This window comes from Danio aesculapii, chromosome 23, assembly GCF_903798145.1.
Source record: "Danio aesculapii chromosome 23, fDanAes4.1, whole genome shotgun sequence".
Taxonomy (NCBI): domain Eukaryota; kingdom Metazoa; phylum Chordata; class Actinopteri; order Cypriniformes; family Danionidae; genus Danio; species Danio aesculapii.
The window spans coordinates 15,964,359-15,983,791 of NC_079457.1; the positions used below are offsets into that span (position 1 = coordinate 15,964,359).

The window sequence follows — 19,433 nt, forward strand, 5'->3', positions numbered from 1 at the left end:
GTTATGTATCTTTTTTTGGTATTTATGAAGAATAAATGCCCAAATGCATAGTTTTAAAGTTACATTCCACACACAAAAAAACTCATTGGATGAACTCAATTTAATTGAGGGCAGGATTTCCATCCAATAAATAAATAAATTCCATCTGTGAAAATTTCCTTGCTCTGTTAAACATCAATTGGGAAATATTTTAAAAAGAAAAAAAATATTCAAAGGGGGGCTAATAATTCTGATTTCAACTATATATTTATTAAAAAATGTCAGATATAGTAAACTTGATATAAATTATATTTGTGGTAAACCAACAATTGACTCTAATTGGACAAAGAGAATAAACACTTTATTTTCTGGGTGGGTTTTGAGTAGTCATTTTGCATGAAATTTTTCTTTGATTTGGCAACCCCTAGTTAATGTTGACATTTTCACAAATAATAATAATCCTGGATTATTCGACATATAATGCAATCTTGAGTCTATATTACTGTTGCTTAAACAATGTTGCAGTCTACTGTAAAGAAACAGTAACAATTCAAATATAACTGATATAGCATTATCAACGGTACTTCAGCCTTTACAATGTGAAAACCACTTACAGGTTTAATGTGCTCACGATGGGCTGGATTAAAGCAGTCTAGTGTGATTGTTCTGTTATTGCAGTTTATTAGATTCATTTCAAATAACCAACAACAAAAAAGTTTGGGATCTTTTTAGTTTAGTTTAGTTAAGTATAATACATGTCATGGTCATCATCGGGGTGTCTCATTTAATCAATCTGTTTTATTTCCTGCCACTAACAGAAGAATATAAGCATTAAGTAATAGACAAAAGAAATGGTTTGTGAATCAATTATAATATTCTTGCTCACTTGGACCTAAGTGTTAAATGTTGTTGCATGCAGTTTGTTCATCAAGACACATCTAATCCATTTAAGAGTTAATCAAACATTATCCTGATGTTTAAAATCAATGTGCCCTAATTAAAATGATTAACAGCACAAATCAAGCACAACAAACAAACCAGTAAAAGCAACATGGTAATTGCACCATTGTGCCTTTAATGTTGCATGATTATGTCATGACCGCAACAATGAAGATTTTTGTATTTGATACACCTGTTTTTCTACTCTACGAGGAAGCAATTTTTAAACTAATGAGTGCACTTGCAGAACTAAATTAAATGTGAACTTAATTTGAAACCTTTAGTGGTTGCATATCATTTACAGCAGGGAGTTGCAGTGTACTTTTCCAAGAACGAACTGGGTAAATAAAATAGTTTAACCTCATGGGTTAATCTTAGGTTTAGGGTTCTTTGTCGCATTAGTCGAGAATTTTTTTATCTCTAATAAAATTGTAAATGTAATTAGAATGTATTTAAATAAATTAAAGACAATTAATAATTATAATAATTCTTTATATTTATATAGCACTTTTCTCGACACTCAAAGCGCTTTACACGTTTTTGTGGGGAATCTCCTCATCCACCACCAGTGTGCAGCATGTACCTGGATGACGTGACAGCAGCCATATTGCGCCAGACCATACACCAGCTGATTGGTGGAGAGGAGACAGAGGCATGAAGACAAATATGATATGGTTAGGAGGCCATGATGGACAGAGCCCAGTAGGCAAATTTGGACCCTTGGGATTTTTAACGGCCACAGAGAGTCAGGACTTCGGTTTAATGTCTCACTGAGCAGTATAGAGTCCCCATCAATATACTAGGGTGTTAGAACACACACAGACTGCAGGATGAACGCCCCCTGCGTGTCTCACTAACACCACTTCCAGCAGCAACCTGGCTTTTCCATGTGGTCTCCCATCCAGGTACTGACCGGGCGCAACCGTCCTTAGCTTCAGTGGACGACCATGTGAGAGTTGTAGAAAGCTAGCTGCCGGCCAGTTAAGGAATTTCATGCAAATGTCAATCTTGCCATAAAAAATAATATTTTTACCAAAATAGCGAAGCCATTTATAAGTTTTTTTTGTGTAGGCTTGTATTTTAAAGGACTGTAAAATTACTCCAAAATATCTTTGTAGACGTTTTAAAACTATTATATTTGATTTACCAAAGTCACAGTCCATTACGGAGAGATGTCACATCCATAACCAAGCTTTTCCCTCTTAAATGCTAAAATATCAAATAAAATCAATCATTTTTGTTCTATAGAGAGACAATTCTTATTCTTTTTGATTAGCATTATTTCTCTTGGGTTGAGCAGTTTTAGTCACAGAATTTTTACGTTGTATGCTGCGTTCTATGTTGTATACAGTAAACTTACTAACTTCTTTGGTCACATCCATAACGCGTGTTATTTTCCTCAATTTAAATATAAAAATGTTTATAGATTGATATTTTTCTGATCCCATAACTCAATCTCGACTGGATAGTTTTGGAAAAAATAAACCGATGTTTCAATATAACCTTAACATATGTTTTCTATGTGAATTTTGAGTTTTGAGTTTTTCCTGCAAATGTCACATCCATAACTTTGAAATTGCTCAATTGTTTGATCTTAAAAGAAGAAGATGATGAAGAAGAAGAAAAATAAGTTTTTTGTTTAGTTTTATCCCACCGTTGTACCAAACAAAAACATAACAAACCATGAATTCATGTTAATGATATAATATTACAATGTTGTTACGATAATGGTTGTGTAATGTTACATCTATAATATGCTTGAATTTCATTAAAATATTTTCATCAAATTATATATCATCTCCATAGCTTAATTTGAAGGCCCATCAATGGAGTGCAATTTTGTCCTGTACACTGTAAAAAAAAAAGCTGTCTCATTGTAAAAGTGTAAGGAAATTTGCTTCAGAGCTTTGAGTTGACTCAACTTTTAACCAAGTACTGGGTTGACTCCATTCAAGTTAAGTCAACTCAAAAAAGCTTTGCAGCAAGTTGCCTTACAATTTTACATTGAGTCAACTTTCTTACAGTGTCGTTTCAGCATCTGTCCAGCAGGATTTAACAGGGTTATGCAAACCTTGACCCCTTGGTTCCTTCAATTGTGCACCATTAAATGGTGTTCCTACTGTAAAGTGCTATAGGTACTTTTATTCTGAGCTTCTTCAAAGTTTACTGTTCATGCAGAGTCGATGCAGATACAGTTCACTAAAACGTGTCATGTCTGTGGGTTTTTTTGTGCCAAAATGTCATGTTGTCTTTTTTTTCTCTCTCTCTCTCTTTCTGTCTTTCTCTGCGCCTCCCACTCTTCCTGTCTGTCTCTTTACAGACTGCAGTCTAAAAGTAAAAGACGTGTTAAAGGAATTCAATGCAGATGGCAGGTTAGCCAAGTACAGACACGGAGAGGTGAGTGAACCGAGGGCAGACATTCAGCACTCTGCTTTTACAGCATCTTAGTCCAATTACCCATGAACAGACCCATCCATCTCTGTAATGTGAATCACTTCACGTCTGGTTAAGCATATCAGAGCTCATCCCCCGGAATATTCCTGAAACGCGTACCTGCTTAGTCAGTGAGTGCTGTGTGCACTTCAATGCTGATTTTAGTGGCGTTTCCCACGCAATAAATGCAGCTGTGATTTAAAGGTGTCGTGGGTGGTCACAATTGCTTTTTTCTGGTCAGTGTTTTCAGTGATAATGCTATACATGTAGGCTATTTTGTTGGAACAAGTCTTCCCAAGTGTACTTTTTATCAACTAGGCAGGGGCGGATTTAACCAATAAGCGAGGTAAGGAAATTTAGGCGTGCCCAATAAATATCTAGAAGTATAAATTATACCTATAAACTATACAGTTGATGTCAGGATTATTATAGTACTGTTGTAGTAATCTTATATGTAGAGCAAGGAAATTTTCACAGTATGTCTAATAATATTTTTTCTTCTGGAGAAAGTCTTATTTGCTTTTATTTTGGCTAGAATAAAAGCAGTTTATAATTTTTTAAAAACATTTTAAGGTCAATATTTTATAGCCCTTTTAAGCCATATTTTTTTCTCAGTAGTCTACAGAACAAACAATCGTTATATAATATCTTGCCTAATTACCCTATCCTGCCTAGTTAACCTAAATAACCTAGTTAAGCCTTTAATGTCACTTTAAGCCGTTTAGAAGTGTCTTGATAAATATCTAGTCAAGTATTATTTACTGTCATCATGGCAAAGATGAAATAAATCAGTTATTAGAAATGAGTTATCAAAACTATTATGTTTAGAAATGTGTTGAATAAATCTTCTCTCCATTAAACAGAAATTGGGGAAAAAAATAAACCGGGCTAATAATTCAGGGGGGCTAATAAATCTGACTTCAACTGCATATAACATTGTTTTCTACCATATTTTGTATGGTGAGAGTTAAACAAATACAATTTTAATATAATTAAATATTATTTAATAAACAGTCAAATATAATATTATTATAATAATGTAAGGTTATAGTGTAGTAATAATAATAATAATAATAATAATAATAATAATAATAATACAAAATAAAATATCCACCATGGAGCAGTCCAGCAGTCAAATTTATAAAACAAATATTTATTATTTTTAGTTGTAAATTAATTTTAAGAAAACTAATCATTTAAAACATAGAGAGTGCATTTATTTAAAATGTTGAAAAGAAGATTGAGTGATATAAAAAAACAGCAATATAAATAAAAATTAAATAGAAGTAGAAAGGGTGCATTTCAGGGCTTGGGCCCTATGGCTGGAATTACTTAGGGCCCCAAAATCACTAAATCCTCCCCTGCAACTAGGAGCACATTGAACCATATAAATACCCACTTTTTATTATATAAGATTAAGACCGTTAAATTGGCAATCTAATCAAAACTTGAGCACTGTCATCTACAGTTAGTGTGAATTATTAGCCCCCCTGTATATTTTTCCCCAATTTCTGTTTAACAGAGTGAAGATTTCTTTAACACATTTTTAAACATAATAGTTTTAATAACTCATTTCTAATAACTGATTTATTTTATCTTTGCCATGATGACAGTAAATAATATTTTACTAGATATTTTTCAAGATACTATAGTATTCAGCTTAAAGTGCAGGTTAACTAGGTTAATTAGGTAAGTTAGGGTAATTAGGTAAAATATTATTGTATGACAGTGGTTTGTTCTGTACATAGTCTGAAAAAATATTGCTAATAATATTGACCTTTAAAATATTTTTTTAATAAAAACTGCTTTTATTCTAGCCGAAAAAAAAAACAAATAAATCTTTCTCCAGAAGAAAACATATTATCAGACATACTGTAAAATTTTCTTTGCTCTGGTAAACATCATTTGGGAAATATTTGAAAAATGAAAAAAATTCACAGGAGAGTGAATGATTTTGATTTCAACGGTACATTAGGAGTGTGCGAAATTGATCATGTATATTATGAAATAGTTGTTTTAATTATGTCATCTGTAACTCACCTAGCAAAAAAGTTTTGAAAGGCTGAAAGCTTTGACTGTGTGTTAAAGAGTGATTTATTTTGCACCGAATGCTCCGAATTTTCAGCTGCCAATAATTATTGCCTGAAAATTCCAATAGTTTGCTGTCATCGCAACGCTGCTAAAATGACACCTCTTGACTTGTTCAGTCAATAAAATTTCACTGTCAATAAAATGTAGTTATTTTATAGGCTTGTGTTTTTTTGTCAATATAATTTAAAGTGCACCCATTTTACCCCTTTTACAAGATGTAAGATAAGCCTTTAGTGTCTCCGGAATGTGCCTGTGAAGTTTCAGCTCAAAACACTAATCAGAAATTTGTTATATCCTCCAGAATCTTCCCATTTTCTTGTCTGAGTACTTTGTAGCTGTTTTATTAGCCTGTGGCTTTAAATGCAAATGAGCTGCTTCTCCCCGCCTACCGTTCCAATGTGTGTGTATGCATCTCATGCGCTACATCAGATAAACAGCAGTCAGTGATGGAGACAGACATGGATGAAGCTGAAATACAGCTCATTAGTCAAAAATACCATGTAAGTTAATTGTAAGCCATGGTGATTATAGCAGTTAGGAATTAGATATTGATTGTACGGTCTTAATCACTGTTTTAAAAACGTTTTAAACCTATAAAAAAAAATCACAGAGAGTTGGAACAGATATTTTAATCCCAGTTTCTTTTCTGTAGACGTGTGTATATTGTACATGTTATTATAGAAACACGATGTCTGTCAATCAATTCGGTGGGCAAGGAAAACCGCACTCTTTCCATGTCACGTTGCGGTGGGCCTCAAAATCACTGGATTTTGGGTCCTATTTTAACGTCAGGAACATTTTAAAAAGAGACTTGTTGGGTTTATATCATTCTAATATGACAGTGGACACACAATACCTACACACAGTTCTGTCCAAACAGCTTACAAAAGTGGATTTTCATCATAGGTGCCCTTTAAGTTATTGTGTTCAATTAAAAAAGTGTTACAAAATGATATTATTTAATTTGATAAATAATTTTACCAAGCATTTTTCAGTTTTTCTTTTCGGTCAAGGGCATTTCGTCTCAGAATTTTTAATGACAAAGTTATATAAATAGTTCCACAGAAGCAAAAAATGCCATTTTTTTCTGAATATCAGCATGAGAACGCAACAACAAATATGATATAGATTTTTTACAACAGTCCAATACACAAGCTAATATTGAGTAAGTTACATAAGTTTAAACATAATATTGTCTATTATTGTTGCTCTTTCAATATCCAAGATAGTCACAAACAAGTCCAGAGAAAAACATGTGCGTGCTGGTGCTGAGTTGATTCGATACATGAATGAATCTGCTTTTGAATGAATCATTTGAGTCAGTGATTCAATAATCTGTTCATGAACACAGAATCTTGCTTTAGGTTGAAATGAATCGAAATTAATGATTTAGTAAATTGTTTTGTTTTTTGAGTGTCATTGTAGCTTAAGTCATGTTTTTTTATTCATGAAAGACCTGAACCAGCCAATGTATAGCTCAAAACTGTTAAAGGAAAAAGTCCTCCCAAAACTGTTAGTATTGCACACCCATAGTCAACATGTTTTCTGTCATCCAAAAATAGTTTTTACTTTTTTATTAAGATTTGGTTTTAGTATAATTCTTAAAACATCCATTGTTAAAGTCAGTGGGTGCTGATTTCCAACATTTTTCAAAATATCTGCATTTGTGTTCAACAGAAGAAACCCAAACAGGTTTTGAACAAGTGGAGGGTAAGCAAATTATGACAGAATTTAATAACATCAATAAAATGTGTTTATATAGCGAGTAAATAATGAGTAAAAACTAGTTCTCATTTTTGGATGAACTATCCCTTGAAGTTATCATTCGTGTCTGTGGTAAACACAGAATAAATAGCATGCCCTGACCCTGCATTTAATTCTTCAGATCACAATGACAATAGTGTAACAACAGGATATGAGGTGTAAAATGGGAACAGGTTTGTCTGAAATTGTGGATCTGCAGCTCTTCCATTCAAACAGACTCATACTGCAAATACTGGTTCAGTCTAGCTGATATGTGCACTAGTTTTCCAGCTGACAGTGTGCTGACTTGCAAACACTGTAAATAAGCAATGTTTTATTTCATAGACTATTGTGTTTATCTCATTCTGAGCTTTATAACTGGCCAATGTTTGGTGACTAACAATAAACAATGACTTGGATCTCTTATGTATGTCAGGAAGGGAGGAGTGGAACACAGGCTATATTTCAGTTTTCCTCATTTTACCCCATAAATATTTACATTAGATGTTGTCTACCCTGTTGCTGTCTATTGAAAGGAATGCGTCAATAGAGCCGCCATTTTAGTACAGGGTAGCGCTCCTTTGAAATGAATGCGGGACCAAGTTGCAGTGGAGGACTGTGGCCATCCAGAGCCAGAGATATATACATATATCTACGATCGGGAGTTTTCCCAGTGGTCATCATGCAAATTTTTTTTAATTACAAAAATTATAATTTTACATCACTTTTCTAAATTGATGGATACATGATCGCATGTGCATTCCTGACAAAAAGCATGTGTTTGTGTGTATGGAAATGTACTATCCTCCCTCCCTGTTAAATTTGATGTAATCCGTGTACAGAAACACTCCCCCTCTTCTGCTTTCTTTTCTCATTCCGATGGAGGGAGCGATTCCTTTGTAAATGAATCTACGTTATGAACGACTCGCTCACTTAGCCGACAATAAAACAAGTTTCTGGCAGCGCAGCATCCTGTTGTCATATTTCATTTACATTGTTTGCTTATTTTATTCAACAAAACTAGCACAAGCCTGGTATTGAGTGCGAGTTGGTGCTTTGCCTTATGGTGAACGCAGTAAGTGACTGTATTATCATCAATAACGTTACTTGTTTAGCACAAAAGGTTATAACATTCAAAACCGTAAAATTTCTTACCTATGAAGTGTTATGCCTTTGTGCTTTGTTTTCTTTGTTTGCACGTTACTACACCCATACACAGTGCTAAAAGTCCAGCATCTTCACGTTGTCACACTGTCTTGACTAGTGCGGTTGAATGACATTTGTGCTGGGAGCACTGTACAAATGTGGCAGCGCTATTGACGTATGCTCGAGGTCTGTATGCGATATCTAGTATATATATCTATGATTTACCCTAGATAGAAGAGCAGTATCCTGAGGCCTTGAAGTTTGAATACAACTTGATGTTTCTCTCTCCCTCTCTCTCTTTCTTTTTAACTATTTATGAACTAGGCCAGGAACAGCAGGCACAGTTAGTAGAACGAGGATTAGGTTTGTAGTGCAGAATCTAATTGGATCTTAATTACATCCCCTTGAGAAGGTTCCAGACCGTTTTTATGACTTTATTAGTTTTCAATAATGTGTACTTTCTGAATCATCACCGAAATAGATCTTATTAAAAAGCTTAATGATATATTCATTTACTAAGGCTGTGTGTCCATCAAAGGCTTGTTTTTCCCAAATGTTTACAATGGGAGCACCGCATCTTTTAAAAACAGCAGCATCGTGACTGTGATTTTATTTCCCTCTGAGCATTGCATGTCCACTTTTTATTTATGGTTGCTGGGAATTACAGAATCTTCAACATTAAGATAAATAAAGTTCTTATCACTGTCACTTCTTGCCCAGCCAACCAATAACAATATTGGCTAGGCTGGGTAAATGCCACAACGACCAATTAGACTCTGCCTAATCAGTGGGTTGAGCTTAACATATAGCCTCTTTGACAATTACACAACCAGTAGACTAAAAGTATGAATGCAGCGAAAATATGCACATGCCCAGTGAGTGTGAATGGTCACTTATCAGGCTTTTTATGCTGTATAATGTGGACCCATATTGTATTTCTGAAATACAGTAAAAATGTCAGTCTGGACAAGGAGCGCTTTGATCCTGTATCTATTCTATACAGTGATTAGTAACATTAATACAGATTTTCCATATCAACATCGACAAAAACAATAACATTTAAGCATTCACAGCGATGCATTTTTCAGCTGGCCCCATTTACACCAATATGTTTTGGTTTTAAAATGGCGTTTCACAATAAAAATGATTCACGTCCACACTGGCGTTTCACCTTGCATTTCTGAACAGCTCTCCGTCCACACTATACCGCTGAAAACACACATCACGTGACCACACACACACACTGGCATGCACTGCAGCGTGTGTGTGCGTCTGAGCTCCAGGCGGTCAGTGTGTGCTTTGAGCACAGAACCCCAGGTGAGAGCAGCGCACATCGGACAGTTCATCAAGGATATACCGCTGGATCTCATCTCACTATATGTGTTAAACGTGATATTTAATTCATCTTGTTGTCTATATCTAATGACATATTCCCCAACTTTTTGACTTTTGAATCTATTACTTTGTGCTCAGCCAAAACACGTTACCTGAGAACAAGATAAATTAATATATTAATTTATGTAATGTACACTGATTTTGCACATTTGACTGATTGCTTGCCTTTATTTCCTATAATGTATAAACTTATTGTACATTTTACTTGGCCATTGTTGATTATTAAAATTGATATTCAGCAAAAGAGAGGGTATGTTTTGTTTTTTTCAATGAAAATGAATGGAAGCAGTTATGTTATGGGCTCCATTTTGTTATAAATATGCATATAGTGAAGATGACGATCAAATAAGTACGATGCCTCAACATTTTTGGTGTCCGTTAAGTGGTTAATAACAAAATGAAAAATAGCACTTCCTTATATCATGTTTTCATTTTATTGTTAAGATAGTAAAACAACATAGCCAGGGGGATGTGAATGAGGTTATAAAGTACACTCTTCCCTTTGAAGATTTACCCGACGTGTCCTCTGGAGTTTGTTTTCCATATGAAACTTGCGAAGTCGGAACTTACAAAGAAAGGAAGAAATATTGAGGAATACATCCCAATCAAATAGGGGAATGTCTGCAGCCACACCTCCGTTTTCAAATGCCTTTGTTTTCCCCCATCCACACTGACACGGAGCAGCAGCAATTTAAAATGAAAACAGCCTCTTCAGTGTTTCCAAAATGCTCAGTTTTTGGCATTCGAATACTCCGGGGTAGTGTGGATTGGATGGCTTAACCGTAGCAAAATTTTTTGGTTTAAAACGAAAACATATTAGTGTAAATGGGCCTAAAAATACTTTGGAGGACACACAGCCTCACTTGTTTGTTAATGTGTGTTCTTTGAATGCTTAAAAGGTTTTAAAAGCACACTCATCTTAAACTAATCAAATTATTTGTCTTCTTCAAATTCACATAGTGCATTGATGAAGAAGGTTTCCGCCTCTTCCTGAAGACATATTTGGAAGTGGAGGACTTCCCATCAGATTTATGTCAACGTTTGTTCAGATCCTTCCAGAATTCAGAGTCAGCGAAATCAGATGAAAACAGTAAGTCATATATGCACTTTTATATATGAATATGCACATGCATATAAATATAAACATGTATTTTTTTCATTCATTCATCTTTATTTCTATAGCGCTTTTACAATGTAGATTGTGTCAAAGCAGCTTAACATAGGAGTTCTAGTAAATTAAAACTGTGTCAGCCCAGTTTTCAGAGTTGAAGTTCAGTTTAGTTCAGTTCAGTGTAGTTTAATTTTCACTGCTGAAAGTCCAAACACTGAAGAGCAAATCCATCGATTCACAGCTCCACAAGTCCCAAACCAAGCAAGCCTGTGGCGAGGAACAAACTTCACCAATTGATGAAGACACTGGGAACGGACTGTGTGTTTCTTATAATGTGTGCAGTCATGGGGTGAACAGGTGCTAGAGATTAGAACTGAATGTGAATGTGAATGTGGAGGTGGATCTCTGACATTACCCCACCTCCAGTGGTTGCTCCTGACACCCTTTTGCGATGCTGGTGATGACCACGACCTCTAGAGCCTGGAAAACTTTGATAATTATGGGGGAATTCTTCTAGGAGTGCCAGGTCAAGAATATTGTCACAGAGAGTCCTTGGGGTCTCCTCTGGGCCAAAAACATGCCAGTCAATATTTTTTCCAAACTAGAGCCACGGCATGGCAAATCCAGGAATCCCTTCAAAGACTACATGGAGGGTGGTCCAGCATATCTGGAGGAGGGGGATTTGTCTCATCTCCGGGGTCTTCTGTGGCAAAGGGAGAGAAGGGCTTAAAGGGTACACATGAAAAGTGGGATGAATTCTGTACCTAAAGAGGGGAGTTGTAGGTGATAGGTGACTTTGTTGATCTGCCTCTGTATGATGAATGAACCTATGAAGTGGAGACTCAGTTTCTTACAGGGCAGATGAAGGCACAGTTCCTGGTTGAATAACCAGACCTTGTCTTCAGGTTGTTACTAGGCAGTGTACAATTACCTGGGATCAGCAAACCTAATTGTTCTTTTCATGGCTCATTGTAGATGGACATAAACTGAGTTTATGGGATTTTACGGGACACTGTTGGATGAAATGACCAGTGTTTTTGCAGTAAAGACAGTCTTATTTTGCCAGGCAGTGTGGGTGTGTGTTCCGACTTGTAGTCTGTGATTGTAGAGAAAGTTTGGCAGAGGTGGAACAGCTGATTGGTGGTGGAGAGTGCTTTGGTGGCTGTGCTGAAGACCTCAGAGAAATAGTTAGCAAACCAAGTATAGTTGAGGATTATGGCATTATTGCTGTTTCATATTGATTTAGCCCATAGCAGAGCTTTGTCACTTAGACAAAGAGTGCTGAATGGGTAATTCGTTGGTTGCATCTCAATAAACAATGTCACTTGTAATAGAAAACTTCTATACTCAGCGGCTCTAGAAAAGGAAGAAGGAAGTACCATGGGACTTAGGAAGACAAATGTAGCAATGGTGGTAACTGGAACTTAGATAAGGGATGCTTTAAGAGCATTAACCAGTTTTACGAAGGGGTTCAGGCGTGAAGGATCCAAGCAAATTTTATTGACAATGATGTGCAGAATGAGTTCAGGTATTGTGAGTCTTTGCTTATCTTGAGGTTGGATTGAGGATGAAGATGAGGATTTTAGTACACTGCACACACTGGGAACACCAGACAAGGAAACAACGATGGGAAACAGGAAACAGAAACAAGGAGTAGCCAGGAGAAAGTCTGGTAAGTTCATGTATGTGGACAATAAACCGGAAGCTGGGAACTGACTGAGAGTGTTTCTTAAACTGTGTGGAATCATGGGGTGAAACAGGTGCTGGGGATTTTGGGTGCTGGTGCTCAGGTGAGGGCGTGGCTTCTGGTTGATCTCTGACACATGCTATCAGCTAATTTGGTAACACTGTAGAACAGGGGATAGGGTTGGGTGATGTCGACTAATTTGGCAACGTACGATGTCTTATGTGAAACATTGCGATGAACGATCGTCGTCATAGGCGGTGGTGAATTTATTATTTATGAATAATTAATTAATTCATAACGAATTAATTATTTGTAGCCTACCGTTTCAACTACCTGACCCACATGGTCTTTGTTTTACCCATAACCAAATCATAAATAAAGATAAGATACACACAAATTACCACCTGTCCATCACTTTTTCCGCAGGACTCTAGCATGAATAGGCAGAGTGATCTGTGTCATTATAATGGCGTCATCAAACTTGGTTGGTAAAAAGGTGCACAACCAACAGCAACCAACCAACAGTATCTGAGGTCTTCGCTAAAAATACTGAGTACAAGCGTGAAAGCGAAAGATTGAAGCAGTGTACTGATGCTGTGACACGTTACCTGATGGATTCAAAAGATTGAAGAGTCGTTATATAGAGACCAGATTAATTAAATATCATGTTTAACAACTATAGTGAGACATGATCCAGCGGTACATCCTTGATAAACTGTCCAACGTGCACTGCTCTCTGGGGTTTTGTGCTCAAAACACCCGCTGACTGCTGGAGCTCAGACATGCGCATATGCTGCAGCGCATGACAGAGTGTGTGTGTAGTCACGTGATGTGTGTTTTCAGCAGTATAGTGTGGACAGAGGGCTTTTCAGAAATGCTAGATGAAACGCCAGTGAGGATGTGCATCGTTTTCGTTCTAAAATGCCATTTACAACTAAGATGTATTAGTGTAAATGGGGCCTAAGTGTGTATTTTTCACGAGCGGGTTGCTGTTGCGACGGGGGCGGGGCGGGGTGGAGGATCGCGATGCCGGCTCAGCATCGTGATGTCTATCGGCCATCGGCAATGGCATTGTCTATTAACCCAACCCTATTAGGGAACACATTATGACTTTCTATGAGTTTTACCTCATTTACTGTAGCTTCTAATTTACTGCTTATTATTAGTTATTAAGGTAGTCATAGCAATTTTATTTATATGATAAGGGATTTAGAACATGGACATGCAAAATATAGCATTCATTTGTGCCTGATAAGTACTAATAAACAGCCACTCTACAAACTTGTAACTAGTTAAGAATGAGAATTTCTTCCCACACTAAGGTGTTACCAAAATGCTTGACTAATGTCTCCGTAATTAAAAAATGTAACAACAACAACAACAACAACAACAACAATCTAATCTCAGTTACATTCAGAGGATATAAAAATAAAAGTAAATAATAATAATAACAACAATAATAATGATGTTGTTTTGTTAATAAAATTATTATTATTATTTTTGTTATTATTATTATCATTATTATTATTATTATTAAATTACAGTAACCAGCTTTACTTGTTTTTCTCTTAGGGGAAGTCTTTCTGAAGGATGTGTCCTGTTATTTCTCTCTCCTGGAAGAGGGGCAGCCCAGGGACAAACTTGATTGTAAGTCTCAATGTTTTCCTCTTCTTTTTTTATAATGATTACCATCAACATGTCAGCCATATATGCCCATATTTTTGTCTTTTACAGTTGCCTTTAAACTCTACGACAGAGATGGCAATGGTTTCCTGGACAGTTCGGTGGGTGGTCTTTCCTATACCCTGACACATAATCTACTTCCTATTCCTCATTATTTAATGAATCCCCCTGCTCAAATGACATAATTTGTGTAATATCTATAACCAGTTATTTTTCTGCAAAACAGGAAGTGGATCGTATTATTGCCCAGATGATGCATGCAGCGGATTACCTCGGCTGGGATGTGTCTGAACTGAGGCCTGTGAGTTGCATTTTTTTTTTATGCGTGTGTAACAATTTCTCTTAAAGAAGTGACGTGAAAAAACTTTACAAAACGTAACCACACCCTGAGACATTCCTCTATTATGTGGCATGAATCAACATGTCATGGAACAAAATAAGGAAAGGAGAAAATGACAAGATGATTGTGTAATCTTGCTATTCACATGAGGTTCCCTGAGGTTACATCATGTAAAGGTTACAACAGAAATGCAGACAGACAAATATGAATGCATTCTCATTGCACATTGTGTTTGTTCTCAGGTATTGAAGGATATGATGACAGCCATTGACGCAGACAGCAGTGGAACAGTGTCATCAGAGGAATGGGTGGATGGGGGACTGAAGAACGTCCCGCTACTGGTTTTACTAGGGCTGAAGGTAGGAAAACGCAAATTCAGATGAGCTTCAGTCAGCGAGCCGTGGTGCTATTTTAGGACTATAACTCAGATTTCATTGCTCAGAAAGAGTGGTAAAAAGAAACAAAGAGGAAAAAACAATGTGCATTTCAGTAGATGTACTATGTGAGGTTCTGTTGTGTCACTCAGTCTCACTATAGCATTTCAAAAGCCTGCTGACTTTGCAGTGGTGCAAGCAACGGTGACACTTCTAACACATATACACACACACACACACGCACGCACGCACGCACGCACGCACGCACGCACGCACGCACGCACGCACGCACGCACGCACGCACGCACGCACGCACGCACGCACGCACGCACGCACGCACACACACACACACACTCACTCATATGCACAACCAAATACTCATTAGCATAATTAACAGTATTTTATTGTTTTTATTTTCAGTTTTATTTAAATTATGTGTATTAAAGATTTAAATTATAAATGTTTTTCTATGTATTTTTGAAATTTTGATTTTATCATCAAATTAAAGACATTTTTTAATGGATCTTATAACAGTTATAAAATAACTGTTCAAAAGTAGTTATAATATCATTTAATCATTTATTCCAGTGATTGTAAAGATGAAATTTCAGCTTCCACTTTTCAGCTTACTCCAGCTTACGTGTTTGGACTTTCAGCAGTGAAAATTAAACCACACTGAACTGAACTAAACTGAACTTCAAATCTGAAACTGGACTGACACTGTTTCGAATGACTTTAATCTTCTATGTAAAGCTGCTTTGACATTGTAAAAGCGCTATAGAAATAAAGATGAGTCATATGATCCTTCAGAAATCCCTCTAATATTAATTATTATAATTATAATTATAAATATAATTATTATTATTATTATTATTATTATTATTATTATTATTATTATTATTATTATTATTATTATTATTAATGTAATAGTAATTAAAGCAACAATGACTGGAGTAATAATTTCATCTGAAACTACATAAAGTAAGAAAACAGTTATTTAATTTTTTTTATAATTATTTAATAATGCAACAATTTTTTTGTACATTTAATAAATGCCGCCTTGATGAACAGAATAATTTTCTAAAAAAAAAAAAAAAAGAAAAACATGGAAAAAAAATTGACCTCAAACCTTTGACCGGTAGTATATGTGTATGTATGGATGGGTATCTATATATATATAGTCTCCAGAACAAACCATCATTATCCAATAACTTGCCTAATTACCCTTACCTGCCTAGTTATACTAATTAACCTAGTTAAGCCTTTAAATGTCATTTTAAGCTGTATAGAAGTGTCTTGAAAAATATCTACTAAAATATCATTTTATTGTAATCATGGCAAAGATAAAATAAATCAGTTATTAGAAATAAGTTATTAAAACTATTATGTTTAGAAATGTGTTGACAAAATCTTCTCTCAGTTAAACAGAAATTGGGGGGAAAAATAAACAGGGGGGCTAATAATTCTATGTTCATGTGTGTGTATATAGGACTTTAAATATATAAAGTCTATATAAGATCTACTTTAAATAACATTTTATTAAAATACCATCTTAAGAAGGCATACATGGATTCAGAATATCCCTGACATGCATCTTTCCACACCAGCCACCTGGCAGCTTTGAAATGCAAGCATCCAACAAGTAATGCTAGAGCAGTTTCTGGCTTCACACTCCTTAAGAGAGGGAACATAAGCTGTGTAACTCCTAAAACTCTTCGGTCTGTCCTTACTGTGCCAGTTCATGACCTGGAGGCAAGCCACAATGTTAACAGCAGCTTTTTCCATGACTAATTACATCTAAATATAATGAAAAGCAAAATTCAACCCTTAAATGCAAAGCTAGAGTCTCTAGTTCACACCTTGAAATAAGCATTTAGCACTAATAAGCCTGCTTCACAGTTCAACCACATTGGCAAGGTCAACATGCTATTTACCATTACAAGACATTCTTGTAAAGTCAGTTAGATGCTGTTTGTGCCGTCGCATGTATTATTTTAACACTATAGAGCTTCCAAGGCAGTAGTTTTAATAAATTTTTTATTTTATAATGCAATCTTGTTGAAATAAACCCCATTTAACTCCTTTAATAAACATTAATATTTTAAAACGACAAAATACAGAACAAAAATCTGCTAAAAATACTGCTATAAATTTACTGTTCATCTTAGTAAATACATGAATTAACATTAACTAATATAACCTTATTGTAAAGTGTTACCATAGAAGATAGATATGTAGGTAGTTAAAATTCACAACATGTTTTGTATACAAAAGTAGTCAACTTAGTGTGCTGTATATTAGTTGGCATTTAGTCTTAGACACTTAATATAACAACAGACATTCCAAGCTTACTTGTGAAACTTCAAAAGAAGCATTAAATGTAAATATGACCTGACAGAAATAGCTTTCGGTATCTTGCATGAACGGTTACAGTGACTGACTGCTATGGCCATTTTTAGTAGTGTTATAATTCTGACAGTTCTAGTGTTGAATCATATTCCCAACCGTCTTGTATCATGGTCATGATGAAGCATGTATCAAAGCCAGGGACTTCCCCGTGTGCTATTTCCACCTGCCCAAAGCGACCCACGAGGGCTTTGCAGAGCCATCAGGCCCAGTTTTTAGTATGGCTGCGTGGGCTGCAGTTTCTGACCTGTTGTTCGGCCGCCTGAAGTTCCCGCCTGAGTCATCCAAAGCAATGATATTATGAATTATTAATACTTCTCTGATGTGACTGCATGAGTCAATGTGCTCAGCCCACCCTAACCACCCCCAGCCGGCCACTGAATTCATGAAGAATAGCAAGTAGGTGTAAAATAAGGGATGCGATGCAAATTAAACAAGACAACCGTTACGTGAGTCACCGAGAGTGACTTTCCCCTGATTAGCAGTATGGTCATGTCCTTTTCTCAATATATTTCATCTCATTTATTGAAGGTGTTTTTTTGCCAGAAATGAAACTTATGTCATTATTTATCCACCCTCATGTTTTTTTCAAGCCTGTATTTTGTTGGTTTATTTTCTTATGAAACACGTCTTCCATGTGACAGCTGATAAGTGATGCATTTGATAAGTGAAAGTAAAAGAAAATCGAACAAAACATTATAATTGTGACTTGTGCACTCTAAAGTCTTCTTAAGTCATATTATATTGTCGACATTGTGATTTACAATTAACTTTCCAGAAAGTGAATTGAATCTGTCAATGAGTGAGTCGATTCCTTTTTATTGAACTAATTGATTTGTTGTTTTTGTCCTACCAGCCACATCACTCACACTGTCTATTTGACCTCTCTCTGGGGAAATAATTTATAATTTCTGGAAAAAAAAATATGTTTATGTCAGACCAATGCAGACTGATTATCTGCAATGCATCTAAATGATATATTCAGCATGTAGAAGTGAATTGAAGTAAGCAAAATAAAGATTTAAGTTACAGTCTGAAAAGTACAGGGTAAAACTGAACAAAATTGGATTAAGAATAACAGCAGATGGATGATAACAGCAGATGCAGATAAATGCAGATGCAGAACAGCAGATGTAGATAAACGAGGAAAAAACATGAAATACTCCATTACTTTTGGTCATACAGTCTGAAATAATATGTACTCAGAGGATCTTACTGAGTAAATATTTTTTAATATATCGACATTTCTCAGCTTTGCTTTCATATCTTTACTGTTCTATCTGCAAAACATGAAAAAGGCCCCCCACAAATAAATACATGTACAGTACCTGGCAAAAGTCTTGTCGTCGATCCCAGTTCTAGTTCTAGTCGATCATTTGGAAAAGTGTCAGAAGGTCGATTTTTCTGATGAATCATCTGTTGAACTGCATCCCAATCGTCACAAATACTGCAGAGGATCTATTGAAACCCGCATGGACCCAAAATTCTTACAGAAATCAGTCAAGTTTGGTGAAGGAAAAGTCATGGTTTGGGGTTACATTCAGTATGGGGGCGTGTGAGAGATCTGCAGAGTGGATGGCAACATCAACAGCCTGAGGTATTAAGACATTTGTGCTGCCTATTACATTATAAAGCACAGGAGAGGGCAAATTCTTTAGCAGGATAGTGCTCCTTCTCAAGCTGAATTTATACTTTCGTTTGGCGCCGCATCGCGCACCTCTGCTGACTGCACGCGCACCTCTCAAAACGGACAAGGCTTTTATACTTGCCATGTTCGCCGTTGTGATGTTCTTTAAAACGACAGGGGGCGGTCAAAAGAAACTGACCATAAAGTCAGACAGATAAACAAGTAAACAAGTAGAAAGTTTCCGCAACTACATCATATCATTATTATCATTTAAGATTTTAAAACTAATTATTTCTATTATTTTAACAATTTTTTTAATGATTACAAAGGATTTGTATAACCATTCAAGATTTTTTTTTAATCAAACTTTGATGCATCACTTGCTTTTGTTAGTTTATTAAAATATTAATGACAACAGAACATGGGTTGCTCTAAAAATATATATTTTTATTATGGCAAGAATAAAGCAAAAAAGTACA

General features: G+C 35.7%; 1 protein-coding gene across 2 annotated transcripts in view; it reads left to right on the top strand.

Moving 5' to 3' along the window:
• dgkaa (diacylglycerol kinase, alpha a) overlaps window positions 1–19,433 on the top strand; it is a 61,086-nt gene that overhangs the window by 24,577 nt on the left and 17,076 nt on the right. Inside the window, exons 3-9 of one of the 2 annotated variants that reach the window (XM_056449030.1) lie at window positions 3,239–3,315; window positions 10,687–10,816; window positions 12,393–12,509; window positions 14,097–14,171; window positions 14,259–14,308; window positions 14,434–14,508; window positions 14,790–14,906. In XM_056449030.1, the coding sequence (XP_056305005.1) occupies window positions 3,239–3,315; window positions 10,687–10,816; window positions 12,393–12,509; window positions 14,097–14,171; window positions 14,259–14,308; window positions 14,434–14,508; window positions 14,790–14,906 (641 nt within the window). The remainder of the gene's footprint in view (window positions 1–3,238; window positions 3,316–10,686; window positions 10,817–12,392; window positions 12,510–14,096; window positions 14,172–14,258; window positions 14,309–14,433; window positions 14,509–14,789; window positions 14,907–19,433) is intronic. The other variant, XM_056449031.1, reaches the window with a different exon arrangement.